Genomic DNA, 12,244 nt, shown 5'->3' on the forward strand with positions numbered 1-12,244 from the left:
GAGTCCCTGGGTTAAGTGCTGGACGACTAACTGAAAGAAACCCACTCAGACGTGCCCCGAAGTTAGGCCTGGTGATCTGCTTCAGAAGGGCCGCAGCCCTCAACACCATGTGGCGCGTGCTCTGCACTTGTGGTGTCTCCGCGACTCAGAGCCAACGCCGCCGTGGCTCCCAGCCGTGGCTCCCAGCAGTAACTGACTTCAATCAGCAACAGCTATTTTATTTTTCTTCTTTTGTTGTGTACCATCGAATCAGATCTGACTGGCACAGGAGGCGATTGCTCCTCCTTTTCCACTGGTGGATTTGAACCACATGCCTTCAGAATTGCAGCACAGCTTCTTACCACTAAGCTATCAGAGCTCCCTTTAACAGATTTTTACAGAAGGCAGCTCGCTAGGCAGTCTTCTCTACTGATGATTTTTTTTTTAAATTATACTAGTTTATTTACAAAACTAAAATACATTTTCAGCCCAGATTCTTCCAATTCCCCTCACCCCCCTAACCATCAGATTGCACAACCTCATGATTAATAACTCCCTACCCCACACATCCTCATCCCTCTTCTTCTACCCTCATCCTTGGATCCTCATACTCATTCTACAATAATGGTCTTATTTACTGATGGATTTTTTTTAATGTTTCCCCATTGCACATGCATTTCATATCAGACATTGGAGGCATAAAGCACAGTTAGACCAAAGCCTTGTAGGCCCACTTTAAGGCCATTATTACTAGTATTTAGTTTGTTGTTGTGTACCGTAGAGTCGGAACCGACCCATAACTGATCCTCCAGCAGGTTTTCAGAGGAAGTTAATCACGTAGGAGGAGAATGCCCATCCTCCTGCAGAGCAACTGGTGGATTTGAACCATGTGCCTTCGGGATTGCAATGCAGCTTCTTGCATGAGGCCACTGGTGTTGCCTAGTATTTAGTTAACAAATGAAAAATTCAGTACTAATGCTAAACTAGGTAGGACTAGGACTATAGGCATAAATAGGATAAGTTCCACAAACGAACTGTAACAATAACCCTTTGGAGGATAGCTCAGTGCTTCTTAATCCTGCCTGCTCGTGAAAATGCTCAGAAAGGAGAACTCTTTAAAAACCAAACAAACTATCTAATGCTCAGGTATCATGACCCAGAAATCCAGATTACGTGGGTATTTTGGCGTAGACTAGAAATCAGCATTCACACCCTTCCCATGTGGTTTGGATGTGTAGCTTGAGCTGAGTGTGCCCGTATTGACCAAATGCATCACTTTCAAGCAAGACTCACTTGATGCTCCAGGTCTTTCCCCAGCTGCTCCTGAAGTTACTTGTTGCAGGGATTCTGCTGGTAGGGCCTAGCTGTAAGCTGTGGCCCTGGAGTCAATTATGCCTCATAATGACCCCAGGTGTGTCAAAGTAGAACCATATTACAAAAAGGTTTTCAATAGCTTGTTTTTTGGTTTTTTTTTGGAAGCAGATCACCAGGCCTTTATTCCAAGGTACCTCTGCATGAACTCAAACCAAAAAATGCAACCAACTGTGTTAGTCCCTCACATTGCCCAGAGACTCAGGTGACAGATGGGCAGATGGGGAAAAGCTGTGCTGATGCCCTACTTTCTCTACACCTTAGTGGGGTGCTGTCATCTTGTCTGGTGGAAGGCATAGTCAGTGCTCTGGAAAAAAGCAGAAAAAAGGGGGCGGACCCTTACCCTGTGATCACTACACAATCAGAATGGCTGCATGCACCCCACAACCATTGAATGAACTCTGACCTTGTGTCACGATGGCACCTAAGGAGGGTTACAGAGGTCTCAAGTGAGAGTAAAGGAAAAATCCTTCCCAAAGTTCCACTTAAACCTGCCATAATTGATACTCTATTCTGAACATTTATCTTGAAAGAAAATGACTGATGTGAAAAATCCCAAAACCCTGGAAATCACGTGTCACCAGATCATTCTACAAAGTTAGGGCCAATCTTCTTACTCTAGGCTTTGAAGTATGAAAAATAATGATGTTAAAGAACAAGGAGAATTCGTTTGTGTCCCAGTCCCTCAGCCACAGTGGGTGTTGTCCGAGAACCAGGTGCAGCCCTGCTTGCTCTGAGCTCAGTTTCGAGGCTGGGAGTTGAACTCTGTACAAATGTTCTGGATGATCTTGGGGACAATTTTGTAGAGGTTGTCAAACTCGTCCACAAAGAAGGAGTGGTCCCGGGCAGGGTGGGTGGCGATGACTTCCAGTTCATCCTGTGCGGCCCAGGCAACGCCTACTGCATAGATGATCACTCCTGTGGAGACAGAGGCTGGTGAAGCAAACAGCCCTCAGGAAGAGGCATCACTTCTGAAGCAGTCCCTCCCCACGGCCTTCAAAAGCAACCAAAGATGCCAAAAGGCCTCCCTACAAGCTTCTCTCCAGCGTTATGAGAGAAAGAACCCAGGATGAGATGGATTGATACAGTAACTGAAGAATTGGGGATTGGTGTGTCAGAATTAATGAGATTGGCTCAGGATAGGGAAGGGTTCAGAGCTGCTACATATAGGGTTGCTATAGGATGCAGGTGACTCAACGACACATAACAACAACATACTATATTGGTTGTTTTTTTTTATTTAAGCCTCATGTTTAGAGTCAACAAAACCTCAGGGAAGGCCTTTGTATTCAAAAGTCAGTTGTCATATTTTGGAGGAACATTCTTCTAAGCGGTACAGCACTCTTCTGTCAACATGCTGTACTGAGGTAACATGGGGCTGCTGTGATGCTGAACCTTGTGTCACTGGGGTGTCAAATGCCATAACGGTTACCCATGGTGGACAGTGTTTGACAGAGCTCCCAGTTTTAAGACAAGTTTGGAAGCAGAAGTGGCATCCACTTCCTAAACCACATGCCTATGGAAACTCTATGAACTTTGATAAAAAGACGATAGTCGTAGAAAGTCTTCAAGTCTTTTGTTCATAGGTTCACTATGAGCCATGCTTGACTCAATGGCAATCAACAACAATAACAACTATAACAACAGGCTTCTAGGGAACTCTGGGAGTGCAGTCCCTAGAGAGCTGTGCAGCTAACTCAAAGGCCATGCTTCGCTGGTGGTTCACGCCCAACACAGGTTCTGAGAGAGAGAGAGAGAGATGGGCAATCTCTTCCTGCACAGTTTGCAGCCTCAGAAACCCCCGGGGAAGGTCAGTTATGGTCATTCAGACTCAGGCAATAAGTCACATTGTTACTGGCTTCCAGGTTTCTAGTGTTAAGAGAAAATATGGCCTTTTCCTTCATTCACTCATTCATTCATTCACTCATCCATTCATTTATTTACTCGATCACTTGTCCATTAGAAAAATACCTTTGCTCAACTACAATACGCCAACAGTAACAAAACGCATGCAGTTGCTGCTTTCAGTCAGTTCTCAGTCTTTTCTAGGGGTGGAGGGGAAATGACAAGATGGAGTAAGTTCATGGCGTGACTTTCATCTTGCAGAGTGGCAGAGGAAAGAGTTTTGGATAAAAGTAAAACTTCTTTCTGAGTCTCTGCAGATCACACCACGTGGCACATGCCGGCTCTGGCCTGGGTGGAGCCGAACCTCAGTGGGTCCTAACGGCTAAGTCAGGCTAGTATCTGTTAAAATAAAACAGTGAGTTGAATAACTTTAGGGCTGAAGATGGTTTTAGGAGCTATAAATGGAAACTTACTCCATGGCTCCTTGGGAGAGGCTGCTTCTGTAAACATCATGGCCTGGGCACCCTCTACTCTGTCCTGCAGGATGACGATGAGTTGGAACCAACTTGACTGCAGTGGATTGAATGTATTTTGGTGCGGAATCCTAGAGGCCAGTCTCTTTTCCAGTACAGCATCCTTATACAAGGTCCAGGGGATGCCCCCACCCCCACCCCACCAAGCATCTGCTCCATTACTATGAGAAACAAGTTTCCAGATCAGTGGTTGCCCAGCAGTGCTGGAGACCCTGGGAGGCCACAGAGGTGACAGCACTGGATTTAGAAAACACAAAAGCACAAGCAAGCAAACAAATGAAGAACAAGGCATTGTTAGTTTGGCAAAAGCCATTTCTGGGCAGTAGTGGCCTAGTGGCCTGGGAGCTGTGCTGTTAGCGCAAAGGCTGCGGCTCTCTGGTGGCTGGAATCTGCCTGCACCTCTGCGGAAAGACAGGTAGGCTCTGTCCGTGCAACTCACAGGTTCTGAAAACACACTGCAGGGTCAGGTTGGTTATGATTTGATGACAATGAGAGGAGAGAGAGAGAGAGAGAGGTGGAAGGGAGGGAACGTCTCTCTCTCTCTCTCTCTCTCTCACACACACACACACACACACACACACACACACACACACACACAGACAGGTTGTTGTTGTTAAGTGCCATCGAGTTGTAGGTGACTCATAGCTATCCTATGAACAAAAGACCGGAACACTTGCATAATTTCATCGTTTCTACAAGTTCGCAGAGTTTCCAGAGGCAAGCTATTTCAGAAGTGGATGCCACTCCTGCTTCCAAGCTTGTTTTAATTGGGGAGCTCCACCAAACACTGCCCACCATGGGTAACCATTATGGCATTTGACACATCAGAATCACAGTGTTTAGCATCACAGCAACCACAAGTTATTACCTCTATACAGCAAACGGACAGACCAGTGCTATCGCACTTAAAGAATGTTTGACCAAAAACAACCACACAGAGGTTATCTTTATGGAATGGAATTAGGTCACTTAGGCCTTTCTTCTGTGGAGTGGTCGGTTGGGTTCTACCTACCAACCTTTAGGTTGGTGGCTGACTGAAAATCTCTTGCACCACCCAGACTCTCTCAGCAGGTATAGCTGATTCTTTCCAGAACTTTGGTTGTAGAAGAGTGGAGGCAGGTGGTAACTGAAGTAAACATTTAGGAGTTAAGGAGAATGCTTTCTTTTTTAGGGTGGGAGGGACTTGAACATGTCTTGATGTGGGTGGGAAAGAGCACAGTGGGAATAAAGGCTGCTTGTTGGGGGGGACGGGAGGGAAGTTGGGGCTCACAAGATATCCAGTGAGAAAAAGGACGGGTTTCAGTGTCTCGCCATCTGCTCTTACTGTTCTGAGTGGAAAACAAGTCTGCCTGGTGTGAGGTTCTGATTTGAGCTGGGGAAGTTCGTTAACAAAGGCCTGTCCCCTCCACTTTCAGGCTGGCCTGAAGAGGTGATCAAGGAGCCAAGAAAACAGAGGGCAGAAGCTGGTGTGGCCTCCTGCCCAGGCACACGGCCCAGGAGCTCCCTGCCTTCAAGGTCTCCTCCTGGGGCTCCATTCTGCTGCTGCCAGAGCTGAACCTGCCCCACCTGGTTCTGGTCTAAGCTGCCTTCACTTGTCGTCCATTCACCTGAGCTTCATCTCCCAGGGCCTTATCTCATCTCTCCAATTTCTTTTCTCCGAATGTTGTCTAGACTGGGTTTTAAAACACTGCCAAGTGCCTGGGGAACAGAAGGCAGCTGAGATGCAGGTCTGGGCTTAAGCCAAATAAGCTGTCTTTTCTACTCAAAGGTAGAAAGGCTGCCCCAATACAGACAGCACACACACAGAATATGACAAATCGAACTTGGCAGATCTTTGAGTTTGCCCTGTTGAAGGGAAACTTCTACCAGCCATTCTGACAGATTGTTGCCAGCCTCAACTTAGTTGTTCTCAAGGACAAAAGACACATTATTTTTAGATGAGTCTTAGGTTGATCGGGAAACTGCTTTCCTGCAATGTGTACCTATTGGTTTGCGTATTTTAAAGTTTCCTGGATCATGACATCCCTGAAAACTCCTAGGACGTGACTCTCTCAGTCTTCATAGTTGCCACCTGGCAGGCCAGGGAGAGATCTTGGGTTGAGCCCCAAAAAGTCCATCCAGAAAAAATAGTGTTGGTGGCACTGAACCTGAGAAGTAGACAGACAGAAAGCAGGAACACCCCAGGCATGTGGTTTAGAACTAGCCCATCCTGCTCTGTCCACCCCCTTGGGGACTTTGTACTGGTTGCTTCTGACCCTTAAACCTCTTCCCTCTGCTGATGAAATCCTATGGACATGGTGACTGCTGGCATCTAGGTCATCAGATATCTGGCTGGCCAAGGCTGAGCATGCCCCATGGGTCTGGGAAAGCCTGCCATGGAGGAAGTTGGCCTGAACTCTTTGGTTTCAGAAGCATGCAATGCTGGTGTACTATGTCTTATTGGCCTATTTTAACCCCTCTTCATTTCAGGATTTCATCAGCAAAAGGCAAAACTGATGAAGTCAGAGCTGAAAACAAGATTTCAAAGGGCAGCTCAAGAAGACAAAGTACAATAATGAAATGTGCAAAGACCTGGAGTTAGAATAACAAAAGGGAATGACAAGTTTGGCATTTTTCAAGTTAAAAAAAATCCAGACCTCAAGGGACAATACCAAAAATACTGAACGATACAGGAAGCTCAAAAAATGATGGAAGGGGAATACAGATTCACTGTACCAAAAAATTTGAAAGACTATGAACCATACCAGAAAGGAGCGTATGATTCAGAATCAATGGTAGTGAAGGAAGACTTCTAAATGGCATTTAAATCACTGGCAAAAGTAAGGCTGGGCATTGATAGAATACCAGTGGAGGTGTTTCAACACACAGATGCAGCCCTGGGTGTTCTCACTAAGCTCATGTCAACCAATTGGACAAGATCCACATTTGAGATCATTCCAAAAAAATCAATCCAACAGAATGTGGAAATGACTTAATAGTATAATTAATTTCCTACACAAAATCTCCCTGAAGATTATTTTAAAAATTCCTGGAACAACACACTGACAGGGAACTGCTAGAAATTCAAGCTGGATTCAGAAGAGGCCATGGAACAAGGGACATCATTTCTTATGCCAGATGGATCTTGACTGAAAGCAGAGAATATGAGAAGGGTGTTTTCTTGCATTTTATTGATGATATAAATGTATTTAATAGTGTGGATGACACTGAATTATGGATAACATTAAAAAGACTGAGAATTACAGAATACTTAATTGTGCTCATGCAAAACCTGGAAGACCAAGACCCACCCATATACAGAAGCAGTCATTCCAGTAATGAACTATAGAAATGATCCCTAAAAGTATAGTCTTAGAAGCAGTCATTCTAATAGAACAAGAGGATACTAAATAGTTTAAAATCTGGAAGGATGTGTTTCAAGGTTATATCCGTTCACTGTACCTGTTAAAATCTATATGCTGAACATATAACCTGAGAAGATGGAATCAATGAAGAAGAATGTAAATCAGGATTAGAAAAAGACTCACCAACAACCTGCATTGTACACATATGACACAAACTTGTTTGCTGAATGTGAAGACTTGAGTTCTACTGAAGATGAAAGACTCTAGCTTTCGATATGGATTACATTTCAACATGCATAAAAGAACAATTCCCAAAACTGGCCCATCAAGCCACATCATGATAGATGGAGAAAAGGTTGGCATAATCAAGGATTTCATTTTACTTGGATCCACAATCAATACCAATGGAATCATCAGTCAAGAAATAGAACCATGTATTGCACTGGGAAAATTTACCACCAAGGACTTTTCTAAAATGCTAGAGTAATGAAATCACTTTGAGGATTTAGGTGTGTCTGATCATGATCTTTTCAATTGCTTCCTATGTGAAAGTTGGACATAAAGGAAACCGAAGAAGAACCTATGTCTTTGAGTTGTGCTGTTGGCAAAGCATATTGGATATATCATGAATGCTAGAAGAACAAACAAGTCTCTTTTGGGAAAAGTATAGGCAGAGTGCTTCTTAGAAGCAAGGATGGGGGGACTTGGTCTCTCATATTTTGAGTGTGTTATCTGAAGGGGTCAGTCCGATGAAAAGGGCATCATGCTTCGAAAAGTAGAGGGTCAGAAAAAAAAAAAAGAGGACTATCCCCAACAAGATTTTATGAACTTGGAGAAAAGATGAAAGTTATACAAGTGTTCAGGTCTTTCGTTCATAGGGTTGCTGTGAGTCATCTATGACTCGGTGGCACTTAACAACCACAACAACAGCATAGAGAGAGCTTGGTTGGCCTAGTGGAGAGAAAGTTATGCTACCAAGTCAAAAGTGAGTGATTTTAATCTGCGGCCATCAGGCCTGGTTTTAGTTGTTTTTGGTCAAACATTTTTCTAAGTGGTATAGCACTGGTCTGTCCACTTGCTGTACAGAGGTAACTCATGGTGGCTGTGATGCTGAACACTGTGACACTGTTGTGTCAAACGTGATAATGGTTACCCATGGTGGGCAGTGTTTGGTGGAGCTCCCTGAATAAAACAAGCGTGGAAGCAGGAGTGGCATCCACTTCCAAAATAGCTTGCGTCCGGAAACCCTATGAACTTGGAAAAAAAGACGAAAGTTATCCAAGTGTTCAGGTCTTTCATTCATAGGGTTGCTATGAGTCACCTACGACTCGATGGCTCTTAATAACAACAACAACAACCCTCAACAAGATATTGTGACACAGAGGATGTAAAACTGTGCTTACATACAGCGGAGACGGTAAGGATGAAACTGGATTGAACAGAGCGTCAGTCTGTTGTGTGCAGTGTCCCGATGAGTTAGAATTGATTCAAAGGCGACAACACTTATGGATGAATTAAAAGCAGCTATTAACAATACAGAAGGTCTTGCAAAATTACTCATATTAAATGCAGAGAGAAAACAACGGTGGCACCATCCTTGCACACCAGCGTTGCTCTGCAGATCCTTGTGTCACTGACCATTTGCTGTGCTCTCATTATTACTACTATCTCATAGGGTTTTCTCAAGGTTATTTGTATTTCAGGGTACTTAAAAAAGCAAACAAACTAAGTCCCACCCAAACTGATTACCCAAAGATTCTACAAAAAGGGCTTTTAGGTGACTGCTTTTATAAGTGTTTATAAAAATATTTTAGTAATATTTCATAGCTTTAAACTTTCTGTTACTCTAATATACATTTTATATGGAAATATAAAGATATATAAATTGTAAAAATTATTTATATTTATATATAAATATGCATTTCCTTAAATAGTGTATTTCTCTGAGGATGAGAAGCAGTATTTTTCTTTAAAAATATTTTTAAGATGTGTTAAGACAATTTGGTGGTCTTCAGAGAGATTAAAGAAATGGATCTAATTCCTTTTCTATGTTTCATCCCTTCAAGTACAATGTGTCCGGGTGTGGGATGCAACCAAACCCAAATTTATTGCTGCTAACTTTATCTCAAAGAGATCCTATAGACACTCAAGCAAGAGCAGAATCACCCCATAGGGTTCAGACAGTGATCTTTAAGGAAATAGACAGCCTCTTGCGTCTCCCACTGAACATTCTGTGTGTGTATTAAGCCAAATGCTTAATACTGTACCAACAGGGCTCCTGTAAAGGAAGGGTTACTGTTCAGGGCAATCACAGGCCTTGGGTTTTTTCTGCTATTTGTTTGTTTGGTTTTTGTTTTTTTTTAATTTTCTACTGGTTTACTTACAAAGTTCGTATACATTGTTTTTCACACTGGATCTTTCCCATTTCTTTTACCGAACCCTCCCTCCATCCATCAAATTGTGTGACACTATGATTAAGCACCCCCTCCCTTGTCTCTACAGTAATAGTCTTATACCGTATTTGTCTTTATGAGACTGATTTAGATCACTCAACATAAGGCTTTGGGTTTTTGATGACATAGCAACTAATTGGCTGCCCCCATCCTCCTTGGTCTTTTTCCTTTGCATGTGTTCAAAGGAGCCTGGATGGTTTAACCACACTCCTAATACTTGGTATGGTTTGGAATATTTTATTAAGTGGTTATAGGAAATTCTAAAAGACCACCAAGTGCTTTCGAGTTAGCTCTGACTCCTGGCAATGCCAGGTGTGTTACAGAACTGTACTGTGTAGAGTTTTCAATAGCTGATCTTCCACAGTTAGGTCACCAGAGCATGCCTGCAAGGCCTTCCTCTGGGTAGACTCGACCCTGCAACCTCTTGGTTAGCAGCTGCGTGTGTTCACAGTTTGCACCCGCCTGGAGCTCCACTTGCACAGGGAGGCCCGTCCTCGTCTCACTGGCTCCAGCAGAGCTCCCGCGACCGCAGATGGCCCGCAGGCCCGCTTACCCTTCTGGTGAGCTGCCATGGCTGGCATTCGGACGTCGTCGTAGGACCGGCCGTCGGTGATGAGGATCATCAGCTTCCTTTTGTTGGGCTTGGCCTTCTGAAAGAGCTGCTCCAGGGCGAAGCTGATGGCCGCCCCGGTGCTGGTCCCTCCGCTCCAGTAGCCCACCCTCCTGATGGCCTGGAGGACGTCGGGCTTGCTGCTGTACTGCTCGAAGCCGAACTCCAGCCGCTGCTCGTAGGTGTACTGCACCGCGCCCACACGCGTGTCCGTGTCGGAGATGTCGAAGGCCTTGCTGAGGTTGGCCACGAACTCGAGCACCGTGCGGAAGTTGCCGGTGCCCACGCTGCTGGAGCCATCGATGACGAAGCCCACGTCGGCCGCGTTGAAGCAGGTCTTGCTGCAGGCCAGGCGAGCCGAGTCACACACGCGCTTCACCAGAGGCTGCGCCGACTTGTGCAGGCTCAACCAGCTCTGCACTTTGAGCGAGTAAAAGCCGTTCGTTCTGCACACAGCCTGGGGAGACACAGAGTGCAGGGCCAAGTCCCCCACCTACCCCACTACCCTGGACCCTCTGAGCAGAAGCAATCAGACCTCTGTTTTCTGCGTTCATTTTCTGGGTAGTGTCTTTACCCCACCTCAGTTCACCCAATCAGTACTCCTTGGAGCAAAAGACCCCCCCCACCCCCCAGTCAGCCTCAGACTCTCAGAGTTTCCTCAGCAGGCGACTTAGTGCAAAACTATCTGCTAAAACAAATCCACCGGGGAAGTGAACCACTGACCTCAGCTTCACAGGGATACCTCCCTGCCCTTCAGCTCCCTGGCGCTGGCAGCCAGCCTCAAGAAGACAGTAACGGCCATCACCCCACGGGGGAAATGACTTTTTTTCCACCCCTGGCACAAGTCTGGGCACAAGCAAATAGATAATGACTCGGCCTCGAGTTTGGGTTGTGGGGAGGACGAGACTCTGGTTTGTACGATGGACAGATTTTGGGTTTCAGTCTCGGAATTTTGGAGGATGACTAGGTGTGCTCCTTTATGACAAGAAAGCAAAAAACCTAAACTCTGCAGAGCAGCTTCTGACTTCTGAAAACCCCCGTGTGTAGAGTAGAACTTCACTCTGCAGGGTTTTCAAAGGTTGTGATTTGTCAGCCAGCCCTTTCTTCCCATGCACCTCTGGGTGAATTCGAACTTCTAACCTTCTAGTTAATAGTGAATGTATGATCAATTTCCCCTTTGTAGGGCAATGGCAGAGGTTTTTCTGAGAGGTTCTTTCCAAGAGCATGTCTCCAGGCCACATGATGGAATCCCCACCCACTGGAGAAAGAACTGCTCTGAAAACATTTTTGCCCCCATGTCGTCTCTTTTGCCTTAAAAAAACACACCTTGAAGGCAGCTGTAAATAGACAGTGAGCAGCCTGTGTGCTCCTGGAAGTGACTGGGATGATCACTAAGGAGGGGCATCTGCTCATCACCCGTCTCGGTAGGGTCAGAGAGTCACAGGTTTGTGACTACACATGAATCTCCAATGTTAAAAAAAATAAATAAAAAATTAAGAACATGATGGTCTAGAATCTTCCCGTGAAATGTTTTTTTAATGGGTTTATAAAAACCTAAATGGGGTCACCAAATTTTCCATGGAAGAGGTAGTGTTTGAGGCGAGTGTGGAAGGCTGAGCTGAAGTCTAGGGAGAGGAGGGCCTCCCACCAGGCAATTCAGCCAGAAAGAGAGAGAGTGGCATCTTTGTGTGGACGGAGCCCTGCTGACATGAAGGAGCACAGGAGCTGTGTGTGGGAGGGGGTGGGGCGCAGTCTCCAAGCAGTGGGAACCATGGGGAACAGACGATGGATCTGGAGAAAGGAACACGGGCTTGGAGGAGCCCTTCATGAGTTGGGTTTCATTGTGAACTAGAGAGATCAGGGGGAAATGGGCTTATTTATCTTTTTTTTAAGCTGGGACTTTTTCTTTGATGGAGGTTAATATGAGGTCCTTTGAAACGTATAAAAGCTAACTGAGTGTGGGAACCTTAATCTCATCTGTTCTGGTCCCATTTCTGTACAAGCTTCCTTGCAGAATCCAGGAGTGGAGTTTGTAAACCATTGATCCCACTCAATCATGCCTTTCATTTTTCATCACTCTGTATGTGTGTGTCTGTGTGTGTGTATGAG

The 12,244-nt window shown here is 45.1% G+C and overlaps 1 protein-coding gene across 1 annotated transcript in view; it reads right to left on the minus strand.

Annotated features, from left to right (window-relative positions):
* Positions 1-2,089: 2,089 nt before the first annotated feature.
* The window catches only part of VIT (vitrin), a 614,318-nt gene continuing 604,163 nt past the window's right edge, over positions 2,090-12,244 (minus strand). Inside the window, exons 13-14 of the mRNA XM_006882356.1 lie at positions 10,079-10,592; positions 2,090-2,268 (exon numbers count right to left, since the gene is read on the minus strand). Coding sequence (XP_006882418.1) covers positions 2,090-2,268; positions 10,079-10,592 — 693 coding nt within the window. The remainder of the gene's footprint in view (positions 2,269-10,078; positions 10,593-12,244) is intronic.

Source organism: Elephantulus edwardii, unplaced genomic scaffold (assembly GCF_000299155.1).
Source record: "Elephantulus edwardii isolate Elephantulus edwardi_28Jun2011 unplaced genomic scaffold, EleEdw1.0 scaffold00019, whole genome shotgun sequence".
NCBI lineage: Eukaryota > Metazoa > Chordata > Mammalia > Macroscelidea > Macroscelididae > Elephantulus > Elephantulus edwardii.